The sequence below is a fragment of the Triturus cristatus genome, chromosome 7, assembly GCF_964204655.1.
Source record: "Triturus cristatus chromosome 7, aTriCri1.1, whole genome shotgun sequence".
NCBI lineage: Eukaryota > Metazoa > Chordata > Amphibia > Caudata > Salamandridae > Triturus > Triturus cristatus.
Window position 1 is genome coordinate 778,562,499 of NC_140590.1, and position 25,928 is coordinate 778,588,426.

The 25,928-nt window shown below is 50.1% G+C and overlaps 1 protein-coding gene across 1 annotated transcript in view; it reads left to right on the forward strand.

The window, feature by feature from the left end:
• The first annotated feature begins 1,206 nt into the window (after positions 1–1,206).
• The window catches only part of LOC146810537 (zinc finger MYM-type protein 1-like), a 30,396-nt gene continuing 5,674 nt past the window's right edge, over positions 1,207–25,928 (forward strand). Inside the window, exons 1-2 of the mRNA XM_085614973.1 lie at positions 1,207–1,333; positions 1,601–3,034. Of these exons, the coding sequence (XP_085471099.1) occupies positions 1,646–3,034 (1,389 nt within the window). The 5' untranslated portion in view covers positions 1,207–1,333; positions 1,601–1,645. The remainder of the gene's footprint in view (positions 1,334–1,600; positions 3,035–25,928) is intronic.

The following is a 25,928-nucleotide window of genomic DNA, read 5'->3' on the forward strand; positions in this document are numbered from 1 at the left end:
TATAAGAAACTCATTAATGATCGCGCGGACTTGCTTCTCCGTCTGCGGGAGGCATGGACGGGCGATGGCTTGGAACTGGACGATGAGGACTGGGTATCGGCGGTGGCCTACCCGAAAGAGGTGGCGATCCCGGCCCGCTTACGATTCGTACAGCTGAAGATCCTTCATAGAGTGTATGTCACGGGGCCCGGTTTGCTGCGTATGGGTTACTCGAGGGATGGACTGTGTAAATGTGGATGTGGCCTGCCGGGTACCTTTCTTCATATCTTATGGGAATGTTCGGAGGTTGTGCGATTTTGGAACGGTATCCACACCGTAATGGAGGAGGTCACGCACGTTGCTCTGTTGCCAGAGGCTAGGAGGTGTTTGTTGAATGTCTGGGAACCGAATGATTATAATGCGGCACAGACGCAGTGGGTGACTTTGGGGTACATGGTGGCTAAGCGTAACATTGCACAGCTGTGGGGCTCCCCGAGGCCGCCCACGATCGAGGTATGGAAGGAGAATATGGACTGGTGTATGTTTAGGGAAAAGACGGTGTATGTGGCGAGAGGCAAGCCAGGGAAATGGACTAAGGTATGGGGTCCATGGAATTTATATCGTGGACGTATCTGCACCCCGCCTCTGCCATTAGAGGTCGATATTGCTTTGTTCCCCTAGCCACACATTCTGCGGGATTGTGTGAGGTGTGTTCCATGTTTTGTCTTCCCGTTGCTCCCTACTACCGCTTCCAGACAAGAACTGCTTTGGACACTGTACGTTGTTCCCCGTCCTGGGAAGAGCACGCTGCTATTTCGGACTCTCATTGCCTTGAGTGTGTTTTGTATTTAATAGAAAATGAAACTGTTTTTTCCGATTGCTCCTGGCCTATGGCCACGGCCTGTTATATGTGCTTACGAACTGCCGGGAACTTTGCCTCTGGTTCATTTGAATGTGTGGCGTCACATTGCGGGCCCTCGGGCTCTATAGCGGCCGGCCTTGGTGGTTGTAGGCCCTTGTCTGTATTTTATCGTGTAATAACGGTTTCTAATAAAAAAAAAAATTTAAAAAAAAAAAATCCTAAACTACAACAGAGAGCTATTAACTGTCATCTAAGAGCTGGATGCAAACTGCAAGGAAAAAATTGGAGCGTTATGTTTTTTCCCCACAGTCTTTGTTTCATTACCCTACTGTTTCAAAAATAAATTGTTATCTTTTCATTTTCAGCACCTGACAACCTGAAACATTACCGCATTTTGGGGCAATTTTCCAGCAAACAACAAGAGGACCCCAACCTCCTTTGCTGCTCTCTCACCCGACCCCGGCTACAACCCAGCAAACACCAGTGTTAAAGGTAAGGAAACTGATGCTATATATTTTTTTACTTGGGAGTTAGGGCAATGTATGTATGTATGTGGTCACTCTCAAGGCCCTCAAGCAGTGTCTTTCAGTGCCTCCAGCAACCACTATGGCACAAAGAGGCAGGAGGCAGTACGGCTCTATTTTTAGCAGTCATTTGAGATGTATTAGGATAATGCACAAGATATATGTATAATGTATTTATACTGAAATTTGATATTATTGCACTGCACCTTATACGTTGTACTTTGATTATTGACAGGTGTCTTTAATATATATATATTGGTAAGGCCAGCAACACACCATCATGAATACAGTACAAGAGCTGATTACAAAGTCATTCCAGTCACGGCCACTTGAACAAAAACTACAGATAAAACAATTAGGACCTCATCAGCCTGAAATAAACCTACAGCAAACTACCCAGGACAGAGGAAAAATGTCAAAACGTACATTCTCAAATGCCTGGTACACAAAAGCTGATTGGCTTACAGGGTGCCCTATAAGAAATTCTCTGTTCTGCTTCCCCTGCTTGCTGTTTGGCGGTGACTTTTCTTGGACACGGCAAGGAATGGTCGACCTGAAGCACATCACTGAAAAAATAAAGAAGCATGCGCTCACAAGAAATCATCTGGAAAACCTGACAAGACTGGGAATGTTGGGGGAAGACGCACCAATTGAGCAGCAGATAAATGATGCGTATCGCAAATCCATTCAAAAACACAATGAAGCTGTTGATAAGAACAGACAAAATCTATCCAAGATCATTGATTGCATTCGTTTCTGTGGTGCTTTTGAACTGGCATTGCGAGGCCATGACGAATCAGAAACTTCCTCAAAACCTGGGATCTTCCGAGGCCTAGTGGATTTAATGTCAACCATAGACCAGGATTTGGAAAGACATTTAGCACATGCTACAGTCTTTAAGGGCACCTCTAATACAATACAAAATGAACTCCTTGACTGTATGCTCGAAATTATAAGAAGCCATATTGTGCAAGAGTTGCGAAACACAGACTTTGTGGCTATTCAGGCTGATGACACCACTGATGTGTCCACTCAAACACAGTCCGTGTTAGTGTTTCGGTACCTTGACAGTGACAGAAACGTTGTGGAAAGATTTTATGGCTTCACGCATTTAAGTGACTCTAGTGCAGCAACCATCACTGAAGCAATACTGTGTCAACTGGACTTAATTTTCCCGGACCTGCCTCAAAAACAAAAACTTATCGCACAAAGCTATGACGGTGCATCCGTAATGAGTGGGAGCCTTAGTGGAGTACAGAAACGAATTCGAGATGTGTACCCTAATGCTCATTTTGTGCACTGTTACGCCCACCAACTCAATCTTATTATGCAACAGGCGGTATCAAAGATCAGAGAGACACGAGTTTTCTTTCAGGATATCGGAGGCATAGCAGCATTCTTCACACGTTCCCCCAAAAGAACAGAAGCCCTTCATGAGATTGTGGACAAAAGCGTACCAAGGGGATCCTCAACTCGTTGGAACTTTCACATTCGTACAGTCAACTTAATCTTTGAACAGAGGGAGGGCCTTGAGAAATGTTTTGTCGCCATAGCATCCAGAGCAGACTTTGATCACACAAGTCAGAGTGAAGCCCATGGCTTTATTAGAACACTACAAGACAAAGAGTTTCAGTTCTTACTGTTTTTATTTCATGACATAATGATTCCTGTTGATGTGTTATACGATCAGTTGCAAAAAAAAGACCTAGATACTGTCTGTGAAAGCCAATACATCTGCATTTGTACAACAGATAGAGTTAACTGTACTCTACGGAATGCCTGTGTACCGGAAGGTCACAAGCGCCTTGACTTTGCTGAGTTTAATTCATAAACTGCATATGGAAAACTCACTTACAGAGACAGTGACTTTACTAAAAATTGTGATTACAACTCCAATGACAACAGTAGAAGCTGAACGATGTTTTTCAGCCTTAAAGCGCATAAAGACATTCCTCAGGAACACCATGCTAGAGGAAAGACTAAATGCTTTGGCGATGCTATCTGTAGAGAGCAAGCTAGTCCAAAAGATACCGGACTTCAACATGAAAGTAATTGACAAGTTTGCTACACTGAAAGACAGACGTGCGGATTTCATTTACAAAAAGTGAATGCTGCTACTTGTTTGTTGAATACAAGTACTTGCGTGGACCTATGTGAAGTGTGTGTACAAAGCACAGCTCAACCAGAATCACGGTAACAGCGCATTGCGCTGCCTCTTTTATATTCAGTATATTGTAAGACTGTTTTTCTTCCCCCGCCTTTCCTTGTTTTGTTTCCCTGTTTTCCCCTTGCTTGCCATTCGTTACTCTAGAGTCTAATATTCAGTATGTTGTAAGACTGTTTTTCTTCCCCCGTCTTTCCTTGTTTTGTTTCCCTGTTTTCCCCTTGCGTGCCATTCGTTACTCTGGAGTCTAATAGAGTCGGAAGGCCGTAGGGGAAGACTGTGGACTTTTCTTCAAGTTCCTGACGCTCCTGCGTAACGAGCCTGGCAACCATTACACTGCTGTGCAACTTCTTCTACTCTTAGAGCTGAGATTTCCATGAGTCTTATAGTCTGAATTCAGCACCTGAGCATAATAGGACAGAATGTATGAAGCTCTGTGGTAATACTGAATAAGCAGCTACCTATGTTATGCCATCTATTAATGTAATAACTGCACTTTCACAATTGCTTTATTAACCTTCCTGCTTTCTCAAATTTGCTTGAAAATGCACGATTTTTCTTCTTTTTTTTTCAAAATTTTCTTGGGGGGGGGATAACCCCCCAAAAGCCCCCTTTTGGGGTTCGGGCTCGCTCACTGCGCTCGCTCGCTACGGTGCTGTATGCTAATTCGTTTGCGCCCCACCACTTGAAAATCTCACCCACCGCCCCTGCACAGCACATTTGTTCTAATATGTCTCTCTGTGACATGTGCCTGGTGTATTGATGTAGTGTCACTTGTTCATCCTCACAGGTGGGCGCCTCTGCCAAGAAGCAGATATGGCTGACCGCCGTCAGTGCCGTGAGGAGTGCGGATGGTCGGAAGCGGCGCCTGTTCCAGGTGAGGAAACGCTGGCAGGATATCCGGTGCTGGACGCGGAGGATCGCACGGGTCCTGCTGGGGGACTCACCTTAGACCCATAAGAACCGGGGGCGCTGCCGTCTGACCCACATCCACAAGCGTGTGCTGGCGGTGGTATTTCCAGACTTGGAGAGGCGCTTACAGGAGAAGCAGCAGCAGGAAGGGGGTAGGTACATGTGTGTTTGTTGTGTGTCACCAGCATTTGTAAGTGCACAGTTGCATGGATTCACTGCCAGGTTTTAAAGGTGCTGTGCAGATGCAGTTACCCACAGTATAGCTGTGCTCTCCTGCCTCCCTTCCCCTCCTTGCAATGTGTTCCCTGGTCTGTGTGTAGTCACTCCTTCACAAGGTTATCTAGGCTGGCACTTTCTCCACGTGAACTATGCCTGTAGCATCATGTGTGGGGGTGGTGTGTAACAGGTTTTGGGACCTTGCCTGTGCCCTGTCCAGTTCAGTACATGTGGGTTCCATGTCAGTTGGCACTGATGCCGAGTCCAGATATGGGAGTTAGTCTCTCAAGTGTCATGCCTTACAGCGCACATGTCCTATGTTGTGGCCTGTGACATGATGTGCATGAGTGTGCGATACGCATAGTGCAGGGATGGTGGCGTGTGTTGCAGTCATTCCCATTCAGGACCATGGAGTTGTGTGGCCACTACTGTCCCCTGGGGCATATTTTCCTAGGTGTCATGTGTGTCATCACAAAACGTGGACACTCTCAGTGTCTACAGCATAGGTTGTGCTCTGTGCCATTGTCCCCTGGCACCATGTATATTGACGTGAAATGTAGTACAAGTGTCCACTGTACAGCCTGACCTGATTTCCCTTGTTCATAGTCACAGTGGCCAGTGCCTGTGTGTCTTGTTACAATCATCTGATGATGGCCATTAGTACATGATTCTTTGGACAGGCGCACCTTGGGAATTTGGCGTCCAATCTTGCATTTATGCAGCCCCTGTGTATTTCACCCAGACTAAGAGATGTAAGGGCTTCCTGTGTCTCAACAAATTGTCTCATGTAGGGGGTGGTTGGTGCGGGCAAAGCCTACATGTAGGCTTTCCTGTTTTCAGTTTCTATTTTTGGTGAATTCTGGTGGTGTTTTTTCAGTGTTTTCCAGTGATTTCAAAACCTCAAAAAAACAGTGCTTTTCAGTGGTTACTCATTTTCGCCCCATAAAAAACAACTGAAACGGTGTTTTACCGGTGTTTATGGAACGCTTTGCTTTTATTATTGCTTGCTTTCTTCATTGATGCATGGTATATAGACAGTTTACATACAGTGTATATGAGGTCCAAATACATTTTTACAAGTCGAAGGTTTCAAGATGGTTGGTAGAGTTGACGTGCTCTGATTTAGATTTATTTAAATGCCCGCTCTACTTGCCACTCCTTAGAAATATCTGAACTTTTGGTTGATCTGTATTTGGAAAATGGGATTACTGAGAGCTGAGTTTGGGCCATATCTGGTCCGTGATTAGGGATGGCTCAGTAGTGCGTAACACCTGCCCTGATTTACAGCATATTTTGGTATATTTTTATGTTTTTATACCACATGTGCTCTCTGAGGAGAATTGAAATGGTATGAGAGCCAGGGTAAGCTCAGTGGTCTTGATATACACACTAAATATAGCCAGTGGGGTAGCTAGACCTACTGCCACCCAGGGCAGCCCCTAAGTTTAGGTGCAGGTAAGAGCAGGCAACAGACAGATTGTTCTCGGGGTGTGGGAGGGGTGGCAGCCAACTGACGACTTGTTCACAGGGGTGGGGTGGTGGTGTTAGTTAGTGAGTGAGGGTCACCACATTTACTCGTAGCCCTAGCACCCATGGCTGTTTCTCAATCAGTGGTGCAACAGGTGCAGTGGCACCGGAGCCAATCGGTCTGACTAACCTTCCATGCACCCTGATTACGGCTGCCTTGCTACGCATTTGAGGTAAGGGAGGTCCGTGTCCTCCCTTGCATGGGGGCCCACTGACGCTTGTTACGCCACTGCCACCTCTACTGAACCAGTGAAACCCAGGGCGGGGGCCAAGAAACGCCAGGGGGGATGGACGGCTCTTATAGGATAATTGGGGAAAGGCAGCAGCCTCTTTATCAACTCAAACACCCCCATGCATTCTCAAGAGCCGAGTTGTAATCCCCCTGCTGCACAAAATCCCCTTCATGCGCCCTAAGGCACTTGCCAACCAACGCTCTCCTGGAGGCTAAGCCAAACTTAAATACTTGCGCGCACACAAAGACACAGTAGGCACTAGGCAGGCACGCACTCAAATGCATCTAGATAGAACCGCACACACTTACATACAGGCAAAAGACATACACACACTCAGAGGCGCAACTAGAGCCAAATTTCGGGGGGGGCTGAGCAAAAATTTCGGGGGGGGGGGGCTGAGCAAAAATTTCGGGGGGGGCTGAACTTTAAGCAATAGGCAGAGTGGAGCTGCAGGGGCTCTTAGAAGGGGTGAAACAACAGCAAGGCCTCATTAACATGCAAATGGTCTTTTAAAGACCTGTGAAGTGCTCGGGTGCGGCTGCTTTTTTGCCCGGGAAGGTGTCTCATCCCGGGCTGCCACACACGACGGGGGGGGGCTGAAGCCCTTTGAGTCCAATGGGTGTTGCGCGCCTGCACACACTCGCGCACATTCATACAGACCCACACACAGGTGCACTTTATGCAAACACGCGGAAACACAGACACACATTACATCGTTGTCGTACTCATAGATGCACACACTCACACAGACCGAAGGCATGCAGGCGTACATAAAGACAGGCGGGCAGATATATAGGCACCTAAACACCACACGCCAAACACAAAGATACGCCACGCACACAGACTTACAAACTCACACAGGTACACCCCACACACACAGACAAAAAAAGAGATGGATAAACGCCCAGAGTAATGACAAAACACAGGAACATAAACAGGCATGCGACACACGGCCTCCGTTTCCTGGAAGCCAGCACTGGGTGGGTGTTCCTCGCTAAGATCTCACGCCGCCACCAAGGTGGTCACAACGATTGACAGGACTGTGTGCATTCCCCCCCATGAATGTGCATGTCTACAATAAAACTTGAGACACCGTAACCCTGCAGTAGATTCGATTTCCTAATTCATAAACAATTCGGATATCGTTCCCACTAGAGGAACATTTCCGGTCCCTTAGGACATTGAGGCAACCGGGAGATGTATCCGCTTGCTCAAGATCATGCAACTTGCTGCAGTGAGAAAGAAGCTGGGATTCGAATCTATTAGACGACTGAAAAATATCTAACAGGTTCGAATCTCGGCTTCTTTCACACTTCAGCAAGTGTAGGATCCTACTTATGGGAGATCAGAGGTCTGCAAAAATCTAATCTCTACTATCATAGGTGACCCGAAACCTCCCTCACTTGGCTCCAGCTCCCTCTGTCAAGTCACTGCTCCCCCCCATGCCCCCTTTACCCTTCTCCGCACAGAGGTGCCCCATATCTGCTGCAGCACTTACCGCGGGCGGGCAGGGCTCGGAAGCTGCGCACCATGTTGCCGTCCCGGAGTTGTTGCCGGAGCCCCCAGGGCCCTGCTGCTGTCGCCCCCTGCTGTAGCGTTCGTAGAGTCGCAGCATGTGCTCTGACACCGTTTGATTAACATTTCATCCTTGTGGATGGTTTCATAAATTACATTTTAAAAAAAATTGTTTGAGAAAGAGTTTTTCATTAAAAGAAAGGAATTCTTGATATCTTCGAATCCGCTACATGTTGGCTTGGCAGGTTGCGGTCAGTGCATACACCCCCCCCCCCTCAGCCCGGGCTGAAACAGCTTCGGGCACACACACAGCCGCGGCCCCCCCCCCAGTACTTCACAGACCTTTCACTTGTTAATGGGGCTTTGTTGGTTTTTCACCCCTTCTAGAGCCCCTGCATCGCCACACTGACTATTGCTGGAAGAATTATCACAATACAGACTGTGGCGCGCACACAATAAAAGCTAGCCAATCACAAGTGCAGTGCATTGTGGCGATTCCTCGGGGCTTTAGCTGACAGGGCTTGGTCACAACAAAGGAGAAAGGATTATCCATTGTGGCTTCTTGGTGTCAGAAAGGTGGCAGTGGACTGGCTCAGGGTGACCCCATGTAGAGACGCTGAGAGTGAGCCGGTTCACATTTAAACGCCTGTAAGGTTATAAATACTACATTCCTTTGTGTTCTTTCTCCTCCCTGCGAGCGGGCGCTTATGTTCGCAGATCCGCTCTGTTTAGTGCAGAGTTGAAGGACTTGCGCTTGTATCAGCGAGTCATATTGCCGCCATCGCGCCGGAAAGTCTGTGGCCGATCCGCCAGCTGTTGTATCCTGCCCGAAAGCCATTAGGTGCCTCCGTAGAAGATAGTAGTTGACACTGCAGGGCTAACTAGGGCAAACCGGCATTCCCAAAGCGGGGATCTCGATATGTACTGCTTTGGCTCCCTCAAGTGGCCAAAAGGTGCAAATGGCCAAGTGGTGAATCCAATTTGGAAAATTCAGCGATACTCGGTTTAAACCGGGTCAGCTGATTTGCAATCGGTAGGGTAATCTCGGTCTGAGTCGGTTTTAACCGAAATCCGGACAGCCTACCTACACGTCAAAACCTGAAATATCCTTGCTAGGTCTGGCCAGTGTGTGATGTTTGTCTGGACATACACTCAAGGTGCAGTGAGACAGTCATGTTGGCCATGTTTTCAGTATTACCTATGCAGCATGCGCCTCAAGTTCATGGATATGGTCCCTGCTCATCCCTATTTTCGGCAACGCTGTGTGGTGCAGATGCAGTGCTGGATTGTCCCCAGGGCCTGGCTCCTATGTCAGACTCCATTTCATGTCATTTGCAATTGTGTCATGCTCTCCATGGATTTTCAGTGGCATGGTGGGTCTACCAACTGTGTGTTGCATGCCCTACATCTGTACCTTGTTTTGTAGATGTTACTGATCTTTCTTTTCAGGCTATGCACTGTAACCTATGTAGATTGGACTCATGTGACATATGTATACAGGTATGTGATTAATTGCTGTCTCTTCACCTTGCCCACAGCATCGTCGGGGGACACGGAGGGAGACATGAGCACAGACGGAGCGGAGGGACCGAGCACCAGTGCCAGCGTTGACATCGTGGCTGGCACATTGAGTGTACGGAGGCGGAGGAGAGTGAGGCCGAGGACCTGTCCACTGGCACGACTGAATATGAAGCTGACGGGTCCGAGGATGATCTCTCCGAGTGGGCGGAGGCTGCACCACCAGCTGACAGCGGCACAACATCGCACCCCGCCCCCTCCATTGCCATCAGCCGCCTCCCACTTGCTCGTGTCCCTTCCCAGCGTGCCCGGACACCACATGTCTCCTTCCTGCCAGGCACCGCACCCCCTGCCCCTGTCTCCACTGCTGCCGCCAATGCCGAGTCTGTGGACATCCAGCGGCAGTTGCAGATTGGTCAGGCTGCGATCCTTAATGTCCTCCATGGCCACAGCCAAGTGCTGCACAACATGGAGGCATACTTGGAGGGCATTTTTTCATCTCAGGCTGACCAACGCCAGTTGCTGAGGTCCATAGACTCGACACTGACTGCAGCAGTGGGTCTCCTGCAGCACTACGTCCCACCCACTACCCCTGCCCCATCCACACTTCCCACTCCCATGCCTGTCCTGCGTACACCCAGACGTCAGCATGCACCCACCACAACAGACACAGGCACCACACCAGCAGGGAAGGTCATACGCACACCTCCTGGCACGCACACACAGGGTGAAGTAGGCACACCCACTGGGTCGGGGGGCAAACGTAAGTCATGCAGCCAGAATGGGAGTCCGCATTCCACCCAATCCACTCCCTCCAAATCCCCTCCCCTCAGCTCTCCTGGCCACATATCCAGCAAGGACTCCTTCATGGCCGCTCTGTCCCTGAGCCCCACTGTGACACCACCCCGCAAGCGGTCAAGGGAGTCCCCGGTCAGGGTGGTTGAGTCCCCCCCCTGTCCACACCCTCCCCCTGTGGCGCTGCGACCCATCCCTCCGCCCCCCCTCCTTGGGGCCTGTGGTTCCTTCGGGTGCAGGGGAGACGCTGGAGGACCTTGCAAAGGTGTGCAGCGCCATCCTGGCCTCCACCTTTGGCCCTGACCCACCCCCTGTGGTTGAGTCCTCCATCCCTGCACCCACGACGCCTACCCTTCGCCCTCATGTCCCTGCGGTGCCTGGTCCTTCCCCCCCACATGATGCCCTCCCCGCTCTGGAAGACGATGGAGTCTGACTGTACAGGCAAGCTAGGGGACACGCGTCCCACTGTGTCCCCCACCTGGATTCGAACTTTGTTTAGCCCTATGGGCATAGTACTTTTTGGACTTTGAAGGGAATAACATATGTTTTGGATGCTGATTAAAGCAATTTATTTTTCCTTAGTACACTACTGTCTGTCTGGTATTGCTGTTGGTCGACCTGCCCCATTATTTTGGGTGGTGATTATGTGTTGGGTGTGTGGGAATTGTCATCTTGTGCTGGTCATAGGGTGGATCCTGGTATCTGCGTGCCATCACAAGCTGTTGGCTACATAACTTTGTTCATGTAAGCAGTTACTGAATGGTGACATCGTCCCAAGGTGTGTTCCTTCCTCTGTGTAACCTGACTTCTTCCCTGCAGGGTCTTTCCAATATGTGGGGCTGAGCTGTGTCTACATTGGCTGGGTGTGTGACGGACTCGTTAGACTTGGCCCATGCATGCTGAGCGATGTCTCCACCTGCATCATTCGTGGCGTCCTTGGTGGTCACTGTACTTGTGTATGTAGACTGTTGCCATGACTTCATGTGTACATGTATTCTTTTAGGCGCTATGCATATGTATACTTCCAGTCTCGCACACATGTGGTACATGTACTGCAGGATCTTTGTGCACCTGACTGACATTTGTGGGCATTGGATCTGTGGGTACTCCACCCTTTTCTGTGCAGGGGCACTGCTGTGAGTGTTAGGCACCCACCCCTCCTGTCTCTGGGCACTGCTGGGAGGACTCTGCACACACCCGTCCTGCGTCTGGGCAGTGCTGGGAGGACTCTGCACACACCCCTCCTGTGACTGGGCACTGCTGGGAGTGTTAGGCACCCACCCCTCCTGTGTCTGGGCACTGCTGGGAGGACTCTGCACACACCCCCTCCTGCGTCTGGGCACTGCTGGGAGGACTCTGCACACACCCCTCCTGTGACTGGGCACTGCTGGGAGTGTTAGACACCCACCCCTCCTGTGTCTGGGCACTGCTGGGAGGACTCTGCACACACCCCTCCTGTGACTGGGCACTGCTGGGAGTGTTAGGCACCCACCCCTCCTGTGTCTGGGCACTGCTGGGAGGACTCTGCACACACCCGTCCTGTGTCTGGGCACTGCTGGGAGGACTCTGCACACACCCCTCCTGTGACTGGGCACTGCTGGGAGTGTTAGGCACCCACCCCTCCTGTATCTGGGCACTGCTCGGAGGACTCTGCACACACCCGTCCTGCGTCTGGGCACTGCTGGGAGGACTCTGCACACACCCCTCCTGTGACTGGACACTGCTGGGAGGACTCTGCACACACCCCTCCTGCGTCTGGGCACTGCTGGGAGGACTCTGCACACACCCCTCCTGTGACTGGGCACTGATGGGAGTGTTAGGCACCCACCCCTCCTGTTTCTGGGCACTGCTGGGAGGACTCTGCACACACCCGTCCTGCGTCTGGGCACTGCTGGGAGGACTCTGCACACACCCCTCCTGTGACTGGAGACTGCTGGGAGGACTCTGCACACACCCCTCCTGCGTCTGGGCACTGCTGGGAGGACTCTGCACACACCCCTCCTGTGACTGGGCACTGCTGGGAGTGTTAGGCACCCACCCCTCCTGTGTCTGGGCACTGCTGGGAGGACTCTGCACACACCCGTCCTGCGTCTGGGCACTGCTGGGAGGACTCTGCACACACCCCTCCTGCATCTGGGCACTGCTGGGAGGACTCTGCACACACCCCTCCTGCGTCTGGGCACTGCTGGGAGGACTCTGCACACACCCCTCCTGTGACTGGGCACTGATGGGAGTGTTAGGCACCCACCCCTCCTGTTTCTGGGCACTGCTGGGAGGACTCTGCACACACCCGTCCTGCGTCTGGGCACTGCTGGGAGGACTCTGCACACACCCCTCCTGTGACTGGAGACTGCTGGGAGGACTCTGCACACACCCCTCCTGCGTCTGGGCACTGCTGGGAGGACTCTGCACACACCCCTCCTGTGACTGGGCACTGCTGGGAGTGTTAGGCACCCACCCCTCCTGTGTCTGGGCACTGCTGGGAGGACTCTGCACACACCCGTCCTGCGTCTGGGCACTGCTGGGAGGACTCTGCACACACCCCTCCTGCATCTGGGCACTGCTGGGAGGACTCTGCACACACCCCTCCTGTGACTGGGCACTGCTGGGAGTGTTAGGCACCCACCCCTCCTGTGTCTGGGCACTGCTGGGAGGACTCTGCACACACCCGTCCTGTGTCTGGGCACTGCTGGGAGGACTCTGCACACACCCCTCCTGTGACTGGGCACTGCTGGGAGTGTTAGGCACCCACCCCTCCTGTGTCTGGGCACTGCTGGGAGGACTCTGCACACACCCGTCCTGCGTCTGGGCACTGCTGGGAGGACTCTGCACACACCCCTCCTGTGACTGGGCACTGCTGGGAGGACTCTGCACACACCCCTCCTGCGTCTGGGCACTGCTGGGAGGACTCTGCACACACCCCTCCTGTGACTGGGCACTGCTGGGAGTGTTAGGCACCCACCCCTCCTGTGTCTGGGCACTGCTGGAAGGACTCTGCACACACCACTCCTGTGACTGGGCACTGCTGGGAGTGTTAGGCACCCACCCTCTCCTGTGTCTGGGCACTGCTGGGAGGACTCTGCACACACCCGTCCTGCATCTGGGCACTGCTGGGAGGACTCTGCACACACCCCTCCTGTGACTGGGCACTACTGGGAGTGTTAGGCACCCACCCCTCCTGTGTCTGGGCACTGCTGGGAGGACTCTGCACACACCCGTCCTGCGTCTGGGCACTGCTGGGAGGACTCTGCACACACCCCTCCTGTGACTGGGCACTGCTGGGAGTGTTAGGCACCCACCCCTCCTGTGTCTGGGCACTGCTGGGAGGACTCTGCACACACCCGTCCTGCGTCTGGGCACTGCTGGGAGGACTCTGCACACACCCCTCCTGTGTCTGGGCACTGCTGGGAGGACTCTGCGCACACCCCTCCTGCGTCTGGGCACTGCTGGGAGGACTCTGCACACACCCCTCCTGTGACTGGGCACTGCTGGGAGTGTTAGGCACCCACCCCTCCTGTGTCTGGGCACTGCTGGGAGGACTCTGCACACACCCCTCCTGCGTCTGGGCACTGCTGGGAGGACTCTGCACACACCCCTCCTATTTCAGGATATGAACGCTTAGAACATACACGTGTGTGGGTTCGCTCCATGCATACGCGGGTGAGGGTACGGGTCGTACTTACACTGTTGGGGTGGGGGGTACGCTCCATACGTATGCGGGTGAGGGTACGGGTCGTACTTACACTGTTGGGGTGGGGGGTACGCTCCATACGTACGCGGGTGAGGGTAGGGGTCGTACTTACACTGTTGGGGTGGGGGGTACGCTCCATACGTACGCGGGTCAGGGTACGGGTTGTACATACACGGTTGGGGTGGGGGTGCGCTCCATACATACGCGGGTGAGGGTACGGGTCGTACTTACACTGTTGGGGTGGGGGGTACGCTCCATACGTACGCGGGTGAGGGTACGGGTCGTACTTACACTGTTGGGCTGGGGGGTACGCTCCATGCATACGCGGGTGAGGGTAGGGGTCGTACTTACACTGTTGGGGTGGGGGGTACGCTCCATACGTACGCGGGTGAGGGTACGGGTCGTACATACACGGTTGGGGTGGGGGTGCGCTCCATACGTACGCGGGTGAGGGTACGAGTCGTACTTACACTGTTGGGGTGGGGGGTACACTCCATACGTACGCGGGTGAGGGTACGGGTCGTACTTACACTGTTGGGGTGGGGGTACGGTCCGTACATACATGGTTGGGGTGGGGGTGCGCTCCATACGTACGCGGGTGAGGGTACGGGTCGTACTTACACTGTTGGGGTGGGGGTGCGCTCCATACGTACGCGGGTGAGGGTACGGGTCGTACTTACACTGTTGGGGTGGGGGGTATGCTCCATACGTACGCGGGTGAGGGTACGGGTCGTACTTACACTGTTGGGGTGGGGGGTACGCTCCATGCATACGCGGGTGAGGGTAGGGGTCGTACTTACACTGTTGGGGTGGGGGTATGGTCCGTACATACATGGTTGGGGTGGGGGTGCGCTCAATACGTACGCCGGTGAGGGTACGGGTCGTACTTACACTGTTGGGGTGGGGGTGCGCTCCATACGTACGCGGGTGAGGGTACGGGTCGTACTTACACTGTTGGGGTGGGGGGTACGCTCCATACGTACGCGGGTGAGGGTACGGGTCGTACTTACACTGTTGGGATGGGGGTACGCTCCATGCATACGCGGGTGAGGGTACGGGTCATACATACACGGTTGGGGTGGGGGTGCGCTCCATACGTACGTGGGTGGGGTTACGGTCCGTACGTACACTGTTGGCATGGGGGGTACGCTCCATACGTACGCGGGTGGGGGTACGGGTCGTACTTACACTGTTGGGGTTGGGGGTACCCTCCATGCATACGGGGTGGGGGTACGGTCTGTACATATCCGTACCCACGCTGTGGAATGCTTGTGCGGGCCGTACCCAGGCCTTTGCCACGTGGGTACAGCCGTCCCGCCATTGTTGGGATGACGTAGGTGTGGGCGGGGTACGACTCGTACCCACGCTCTTAAGGCGTGGGTACGGGACGTACCTGTATTGTTGTGTTGCCGGTTCGCGTCGTCAAGCACTTCCGTTGTGGCGGACGCTGGCTTTGCTGGACACGCCCCCACCCACTCGGTAGTGACCAGGGCCTGAGGGTCAGGTATGTCCAGGGCATGTGTGCTGTGTGACTTTGGTGGGAGTTTTGTGGCCTGCCCCTCCCCCTGCCCCCCCTTTCCCCCCTCCCTTTGTTGTTCTGACCTTCTGCGGCGTCTGCGTCGGAACCTGTAGAGGAGGTCGACTGCTATGAGGGCCGGGATGGCACGTAGGTTCTGGTCCATGTCTGTCCGTCGCGTACAGGTACTCCTTGTTCGCGTCGTCTTGATTTCCCGACAGTTTTTGGCAGCCGGAAAATATTCACCGTGCGGGATGACGTCGGTGCGAATCGTGATTCCTGGTTCGTGAATGGCAGGCTGCGTGCGTCCCGACGTCACGTCGGCGCTTTCCCGGATCGCATTTGTACGTTTATTTTCGTCGGTCGGGGTTTTGTACGATTCGTACGGAAATGGTGTTTCCGTGCGAATCGTAATTCCGTGTTTGTATATTTTTTCGACCGGGTACGCGTCGGACGGAGAATATGCTCCGTCCGACGGTTCGTACCCGGTTTTTACCGGATCGTGATCGGCACCTCAATCTGTGTTTCTACTGCGTGGCTTTACAAATCCACTTAGCTGTCTACATAATACAGATCTGTTCGTTTCAGCATACCCTTTATGGCGTCAAAACTGCCACTACACAAAAGTCAGATATCTCTATCTAGCACTCTGCAGCAGTACCACCCTTTACTGTCTTTCAGGTAACTTCAAAGAGACTCATTATAGTTCTTTCATAGTCTCATAATTTCAGCACTGATAAATATCTCTGTAAATAAATATTTATATATATATAACAATTAATTCCCAATGTCAGCGCGCTCAATACCTGGTGCAGGTAGAAACAGGTAGAATCCTTACCCGATATTTAAATTCAGAAACACAAAGGATGCCGCATTCCAGAGACAGGTTTCAGAGTTGCTTTCTTTTCACCGCCACTACCACCAGTCGTGGTGAAAATAAAGCAACTCTGCAATCAATCTCTGGAGTGCAGCATCCATTGTGTTTCTGAATAAATATTACCTACTGGCGGTCGCCAGTAGGTAGTTATAGTTAGGACCCTGTTTCCATAGGAAAACCGCAACATTCTATTTTGAATAACTTTGGCGCCGGTCGACGAATCCTCGCGAAATTTTCAAAATAGGTGGGGAGCTGCGCTCCGCTCCTACCCTGAAAGTTTTGGGGGGATTCGTCATGCGGGGGCTGAGATAAAAGGGGGGTCCCAAAACGCGTTTTTCCCATGCATTTTTCCATAGGACCTTTAGACACAGCTACAGCCCGAACGGCTGAACAGAGTTCCTTGAAATTTGGCAGAGAGGTAGTCTACAGGTCAAGGAAGTGCCTTTTGTAGGTTTGGTGTAAATCTGTTCAGTAGATTCTGAGAAAATAGCCTTTAAATCAATATATATATCTGAGCCAGCTTACGGTGCGCTTACGGTGCGCTTACCGTACGCGTACGGTGACGTGCGCGAGCGCGATTCTGATTGGCTGTTCGATCTAAGTAAACATTCGAATTGGTCGAAACCAGGAAGCGGCGGCCGCCATTTTCTCTCTCGCACTCTGAGGGGGGCAGCAAAAACAAAGACAAAAACCATCTAAAGGGGCAGTATATTCAGTTCTTAACCACCCAGCATCGATATAGGTGTCCCCAAACAACCCCCAAGGCCAAAAAAACTATTTTAGTTTTTTTCGAAAAATCGCCGATTTCGCTTACCGTACGCGTACGGTTAAAATTATATAAAAAAAAAAAATTATCCACACTCTCCACACCCCGTGTGCAAATGGGGCCCGAAGGGCACCATTTGCGCATGGCTTATATCATCACGAAATAGTACAAATGAATACCTTTTCACAACGAAGCGCATAATATGTCCCCCATGTGCGCACGGTGCGCGAAGCGCATCGTGCTTACATGGCCCATCCCGCATAACGTGGGCACGCGTGACCACCGTGCGTGCACGGCACTAACTGCGTAAAGTGGGCGCGCGGTGCGCGAAGCGCACCGTGCGCGCACGGAACGAACTGCGTTAACTGGGCGCGCACGCCACGAATGGCGGAAAGTAACTTAGCATTTAAAAAACCGTACAAATTCACTGAAAAAACCATAGGTTTTACACACGATATAGTTAGGAATTAGCATTTAAAAAACCTTGCAAATTCACTGAAAAAACCATAGGTTTCACACAAGTTATAGTTAGCTGTACATTTCACTCGTAAAAAACCAATGAAATTCCCCCGTTATAGTTAGTGCAGGCAACTATAACTCACGCGACCGCAATCCTCTGCTGATGACATATGTGTCTTTATGAAAAAAAAATATTTGTAATATATGTATAGCTAAAATTTAATGGAAGAAGACATGGGCAAATAAGTGTCTAAATACAGTATTAGCATCAGCAGAGGATTGCGGTCGCGTGAGTTATAGTTGCCTGCACTAACTATAACGGGGGAATTTCATTGGTTTTTTACGAGTGAAATGTACAGCTAACTATAACTTGTGTGAAACCTATGGTTTTTTCAGTGAATATATATATATAAAATAGGACACTTCACACAACTCTACACAGGAAGTCCACCTCAGGCAACTCCACACTACACGCCACCAGCTCACATCCATACCATTTGATAGCAAGTATCCCATTGGGTGAGATATTAAGACTTAAAAGAATTTGCAGCACAGAACAGCAATTCAATAAATGCAAATTAGAGTCCCTTGATCGTTTCAGAAAAAGAGGGTATAGCGATGACATTTTACAGAAAGCCATTCTCAAAGCTACTCTTAGATCTAGGGATTCATTGTTAAACAGAGACACTGTCAGTAAGGACACTAGTAGTGGAACTGAGGCTAACTTAGAAGTACCCAGACTAATTACTACTTTTAGTCAACAGCAAAGACAAGTAAAGGCCATTATTGTGAAAAACTGGCCTATTTTACTTACTGACGCTGTTTTGGCACCAAGTTTACCCAAAAAACCCACCCTTACTTTTAGAAGGGCTAAATCTATGAGGACGGAACTGGTCAAGAACAGTCCTGAAATTCTTACCAATACGACATGGTTAAAGCCTCAATCAGGTTTCTATAAATGCTCAACATGTAGAGCCTGTAAATTTGGTAAGAATACTACTCATTTTACGGTGCCTTTCAGTCCCTATAAAAGAGAAATAAGAGGACATTTTACATGTCGCACAGATTTCGCTGTTTATGTCCTTACCTGTACCTGCAATTTACAATATATAGGCAGTACCAAATTACCAGTTCATATGCGTATTCTGCAGCACCTCCGTGCTATAGTTAACAATGACACAAATTATCCTGTAGCGCGCCATTTTAAGACAACACATCAGAATGACCTTAACTGTCTAAAGTATTATGTAGTAGCAGCAATCCCTGTTCCGACAAGAGGTGGTGACAGGGAACTCATGCTGAGGAAACTTGAAACGCATATGATAATGGAGTTTGATAGTAAGTCGCCCAATGGACTTAATACAACAGAAGATCTGCACTATTATTTATAATCTATTTCCGTTCGTAATACTTTTTCCACCATCAGGTATTATACCACGATTATTAATACAGCATATCCTTGGTTAGGCATATTTATTAAGGTCTATGCACTTGGCCTTATCTCTGGAGGTTTCTTTTTACACTCGCTAGCCCCAGTCTTTCCCAGTAATATTACCATCTTACGGTCACATACATGGTTTTATAAATAATCAATTAGAAAATTATCCCATAAAAATCAACTTAGTTAACATATATTTTAGAGTGTTTAGATGTGTTTTTAGATAAGGGTTTTATTATATATGGTATTTATTAAGCACTAGAGAAGCACTTTTGTACTAATAATTAGGTGTTTTTAGGCGTAATTTGCACAAATTTTTTGATAAGAAACAACTGGTATTTTAATTTAGATCTGACAATACGACCATGGGAAACTATCAAAATTGTTCACAATCAAATAAGTGTTTGCAATATAGTTTCAAGAGAGGTACATGTGAGATTTTACTGTGGGTTTGTAACAACAGGATTTTAGTACTAAAGGATGTACCCCATTGCTGGCTGGAATTTTTTTGCATTTGAGCAAAGTATTTAAGCATATGTTTATGCGGACAAACTTTTGTCTTGTAGAATATTATTTTTTATGACAGCAATTTAATGGTATCCACTCACATATTTATGTGTTTTATTTCTGCATAGATGAATACAGAATCCGGCCCACAGTATTATGTACTTCACCAAACTCCATATCTTGATTTCCATGGATCTAGATGTATTATTTATGGATTTATCCGATTAATATTGGAGAGATTGTTTTAAATAATGTATTTATTGTTGTTACCTATTTATTATAATATTAGCGTTATTTTGCACATGTGAAAGTGGAGAGAAAAAAACACTTTCATAGTATGTTTTCTATGTCCTTTGGGAGCACGTGACACTAGTAGGTGGTATTTAAAAAAGCTATGGTATACGCATTTCTCCATGTGATCAAGGCTGCTGTGTCAGTCGAAACGCGTAATGACATATTGAGTGAGCAATAAACATCCTGTCATTCCAACTAAGAGGAGTTCGTGCTGGTTCTTTTCATCGCCCGTGGGGAAGTTGGAAGGCAGCAATTCAGTCATATATATATATATATATATATATATATATATATATATATATATATATATATATATTCACTTAAAAAACCATAGGTTTCAAACATGTTATAGTTAGGTGGACATTTCACTCGTAAAAAACCAATGAAATTCCCCCGTTATAGTTAGTTCAGATAACTATAACTTGCGCGCCCACAATCCACTGCTCATGACGTTACATCACTCATGACATGGTCAGTGGTATCACTCATGACATCACTGATGACATCATCCTTGTGATAGAGTGGCGGTCGCGCGAGTTATAGTTATCTGAACTAACTATAACGGGGGAATTTCATTGGTTTTTTACGAGTGAAATGTCCACCTAACTATAACATGTGTGAAACCTATGGTTTTTTAAGTGAATTTGCAAGGTTTTTTAAATGCTAATTCCTAACTATAACGTGTGTGAAACCTATGGTTTTTTTCAGTGAATTTGTACGGTTTTTTAAATGCTAAGTTATGTATGCGCACCCCGTGATTTAAAAAAAAACAAAAAAATGGTTTTTTCACCCTTCGGGGTCCTTCAGGGACCCCCTGTCAAAGGCTAGGGGGTCAGGAACTCTCTACCCTGCCCCCTTTTCACGTTCGCCACCTCTCTTTTTCAGTGTCGCACCCAAAACAAACAAAATGGCGGCCGACACTTCCTGATTTTGACCGATTCGAACATTGACTGACATGTAACCACCAATCAGAATTACGCTCGCCCACGTAAGGGTGCGCGCACGGTGCGCGCACAGTGCGCGCTTATAGATATTTATGTACTTTTAACTGCAATTTTCTCAGGAACTACTGTACAGATTGACTCCATATATGCAAAAGGCACATGCCTGACCTGAGGACTACCTCTGTGCCAAATTTCAATTAATTCTGTTCAGCCGAAAGGGAGGAGCCTAGCGCGCAACCAAGATGGCCGCGTAGGCACAGGGTTCCCGCGGGCCTCCACAACTTCCCACGTCTATCCTGAATTTATCCTGATTCCATCGACGGGCTTCTACGGGCGAACCTACGCGGAGGTGATACTTGTTGTCCAAATTTGAATCGGACATCGGGAACCGGAATAGCATCGATTCCAAGTTGGCGGCCTACTCTGGACCTTGCCCCGGACTCGAGTTGGCATGGTGCCCGGGCAGAAAGTGAACAACAACGGCATGCGGGACTTGGACCGGTGCGCACCCCCTACTTTCACTTTCGGTTTCGGGTCTCCTCGCTGAAACTGAGGGGCCCTGGATTGTCAGCACCGATTTATAGTGGGACGACTGAGTATCCTGCCTGCTCCTGGACACTAGCCTGGGCTACCTTTCGGGATCACCGAGGCTCCCTAGATTGGCTCTCTGGGGATTGCTCATCGTGTTGGTGGCCGACACCCTCGGCGACCATCTGACAATGGCGGCTAGACTGGACGGGGATAAGCAAAAATCCAAGACGACTAGGCGGGGAGCTCATACTCAAGCTAACAGCATGGACCGCTATACCCAGTCGAGAGGTTCCCCTGGTGGCCCTCATAAGTCACCGGAGAGACGCAAGGATGGCCCGGGATCATCGACGGAGTTAACATTGCAGGACGTCATGGGCGCCATCGATGAGATGAAAGTGGCGGTCGGTCAGCAATTCGACACATTGGCCCATAAATTGGACGCGGTCTTGATCGACGTTAAACTAGTCAGAGCGGACCTTTCACAAACAAATGAAAAGGTCAAATCCTTGGGCCTGACGACGTCGAGTCTGGTAACAGACGTTTCTGACCTGCAAGCGGAGGTCCGTAATCTGCGGGCGTCCACCGCTTTGTCTGTCCGTCGACTGGAGGATTTTGAAAGTAGGGCTCGGAGGAATAATGTGCGTATAATCGGGGTACCGGAGAAAGCGGAGGCCCCTGCGGCTGACCTCTTCGTGGAAGACCTCGTGATCAACCATCTCGCACCCAAAGGCTTGAGTAAATTCTTTGCAGTTGAGCGGGCCCATAGAGTTCCGGGTGGTAAGCCCAAACCGGGCGCTCCCCCACGGCCCATCATCGCCAGAATTTTTCATTTTAGGGACAGGGATGCTATATTGCAGGCCTCGAGGGTGAGTGGGCCGACGAAGTTCGAGAACACTCATATCAGCTTCTACCCGGACTTTACACAATTGGTCCAAAAGCAGCGACAGGAGTTCATGGGCGTTAAACGGCGGCTGAGAGACATGGACCTGAAATATGCGATGCTCTTTCCGGCCAGGTTGCGTGTTGAGTTTGAGGATCGGACGCACTTCTTTGATCGGCCGGAGGAGGCTGGAGATTGGCTTGATACCCTGCCTCAGCACCGACGTCGAGAGGGACAGACCGAAGGGAACAGAGCGGGCTTGGATGGACAGGATTAGACTTTTGGTTCCCGGTGACTGACTACTGTGATGACACTTCCATATTTTGGTTTGGTGTTTCCATTCAATGCCCGGGGGTTGTGGGGTGCTCAGTGGGGCTCCTTCCTCATCTGGGGTCTCTTTTTGTAGCGTAGTTTATGTTAGGGCGACGGGCACACTGCAAGTTGGGGGGGCTACATGGGCTCACGCAGGGGTGCAGGGTGGGGGGAGTTGTAACGGGAAGGTTGGGGGGGAGGGGGGGAGTTGGGGAATGTTTGAATGTTCTACAAGGCAACTTCACGCTATACTATTGGTGGTCGGGATCGTGTTCTCTGGGGGGGGGTTGTGCGCTGGGATGGGATGGGGGGTAGGGGATTGAGGGTACTCTCGTTGAATGTGAATGGCTTGGGAGATAGGATTAAACGCGGAGTAGTGCTGCAGTTTCTGAAACGACTGTCGCCAGATATTGTCTTTCTGCAGGAAACGCATCTAATTGGGAATTCTTGCCATGCTATGAATAGGAGGGGATATCGTCTTGTTGCGCACTCTGGTTTCACTTCTGGCTCACGCGGGGCGGGCATCCTGATCAGAGCCTCTCTCCCGTTGGAGGTGGACGATGTGATCCTTGATGATAGGGGGCGGTATGCTGCACTTGTAGGCCGATGGGAGGGCAGGACCATCTCGCTTGTTTCTGTCTATGTCCCGCCAGGATTACAGACCGTAACTTTCGCTGATTTGGGGCGCATGGTCCTGGGACTCCCGGGGGGGGGTTCTGGTGGTGGGGGGCGATTTTAACTCTGTCGTATCTGGCGGGGCGGATCGTCACCCTCCCAGGGATCTCCCGGGGGCACAGGCCTGGCTGAGTGACTTTATAGATACCCTCGGACTGATAGACTGCTGGAGACTAATGCACCCGGGGCAGGCGCAATACACCTTTCACTCAGGAGCCCATGGGAGTTTGTCGAGACTTGATTATGTCCTTATGCCGGCGGCCCAAGCTGGGATGATTAGAGAAGTAAGACATCTGGCCCGGGGTATTTCCGACCACTCCCCACTACTGTTGCACCTTGAGGTCACACACGGGGCTGAAGGGAGGGTGGCACCGATAAACCCCTGGTACCTGCGTGATCCTAAAATCCGGGCGGACCTGGTCAAGTCTATTGACCGCTATTTCACTGAAAACGTGGGGTCAGTATCCTCTGCTGTCTCGTTATGGGAGGCCTTCAAGACAGTGCTCCGTGGGCAGGCTCTTTCTCTCATTTCCCACTCCAAGAAAAGCAAGAATGAAGAGGTTGTTCGCCTTGAAAACGACATAGCCAAGTTGGAGGGGGACCTGGAACTGGGTGTTACGAAAGAGGCGTTGCATGTTCTCAGTCTTAAGCAGCTCGACTATAGAGCGTTGGTTACTGACGCAGCCAAAGTGATGAGTAGAGAGCAACAGGGGCGCCTATACGACGTGGGGGACAAGGCTGGTAAATTGATTGCATGGTTGGACAAGAAGGAGAGAGCGAGTCGAGTGGTGCCGGTTATTGAGAGAGCGGATGGCGTGCGTGTGACTGATCCTGTGGAAATTGTTGAATGTTTCGCGACTTATTTCCGCGACGTCTATTCTCCAGTCTCGAATGGTCTTGAGGATGACTCTCATCTGTTGCTGAGAGATATAGTGTTGCCGTCTTTGTCTGAGGCGGATAGGGCACTGATGGATGCGATGTTGTCGCCTGACGAGATTGCTTTGGCCATTCGCTCGATCGCTTCCGGCAAAGCCATGGGTCCCAATGGCCTTCCCATTGAACGGTATAAATTGCGCCCGGATAAGATGGCGCCTCATCTCCGCGACATGTTTCTTGAGGCACGTGATGTGGGCTCCCTCCCCTATGATCAGCGTCTCGCTACCATAGTTGTGATTCACAAGGAGGGGAAGCCGCGGGATCGGTGTATTTCTTACAGGCCCATCTCCTTATTAAATGCTGAGCCTAAAATTCTTGCTAAGGTTTTTAGCTAACCGTCTGGTTGGGGTCGTCGGCGACTTGATCCATCCGGATCAGTCCGGTTTCATTCCTCACCGTAATACGGCCCTGAACCTGAGGCGTCTTCATGGATTGCTCGCCAGAGCGGAGTACATACGTGAACCGGCCGTTTTGGCGTCCTTGGATGCCACTATGGCGTTCGATACCCTAGAATGGCCATATCTTTGGGCGGCGCTTGCGAAATTTGGTTTTGGCCCCGGGTTTATCGGTTGGGTGAGGTTGTTGTATGAGGAACCATTGGCCCAGGTAGTTGTGAATGGCAGAGTGTCGGTTGACGAATCCTCGCGAAATTTTCAAAACTAATTGGGTGCTCCGCTCCGCTCCTACCCTGAAAGTCTCGGGGGGATTCGTCAAGCGGGGGCTGAGAAAAAAGGGGGGTCCCAAAATGCGTTTTCCCCATGCAATTTTCCATAGGGACCTTAAGTCCAAGGTACAGCCCGAACGGCTGAACATAATTACTTGAAATTTGGCAGAGAGGTAGTCCTCAGCTCAGGGATGTGCATTTTGCATATATGGAGTCAATCTGTTCAGTAGTTCCTGAGACAATTGCAGTTAAAAGCACATACATATCTATAGCCGCGCACCGTGCGCGCACCGTGCGAGCAACGCACGCGCACCCTAACGTGCGCGAGCGTAATTCTGATTGGTGGTTACATGTTAGTCAACGTTCGAATCGGTCGAAATCAGGAAGTCTCGTCCGCCATTTTGTTTGTTTTCAGTGTTAGAGTGAAAAAGGAAGGTGGCGAACGTGAAAAGGGGGCAGGGTAGAGAGTTCCTGACCCCCTAGCCTTTGTCAGGGGGTCCCTGAAGGACCCCGAAGGCAGAAAAAAACATTTTAATTTTTTTTCTTTTAAATCGCGGGGGTGCGCACACCGTGCGCGCACAGTGAAAAACCAGAAAAAAAAAATACGTAGTTTATTGTAAAATAAATATATAAAAAAAATAATAATACATACATAACTTAGCATTTAAAAAACCGTACAAATTCACTGAAAAAACCATAGGTTTCACACACGTTATAGTTAGGAATTAGCATTTAAAAAACCTTGCAAATTCACTTAAAAAACCATAGGTTTGACACATGTTATAGTTAGGTGGATATTTCACTCGTAAAAAACCAATGAAATTCCCCCGTTATAGTTAGTTCAGATAACTATAACTCGCGCGGCCGCCACTCTATCACAAGGATGATGTCATCAGTGATGTCATGAGTGATGCCACTGACCATGTCATGAGTGATGTAATATGTGACGTCATCAGCAGTGGATTGCGGGCGCGCGAGTTATAGTTATCTGAACTAACTATAACGGGGGAATTTCATTGGTTTTTTACGAGTGAAATATCCACCTAACTATAACATGTGTCAAACCTATGGTTTTTTAAGTGAATATATATATATATATATATTTAGCTCCAGATGTGTCCATCAGTTGAGTTGCACTCGGCCAGCAGCAGCAAGAGGACTCTCTTTCCATGGTATGGACGGATACCGCTTAC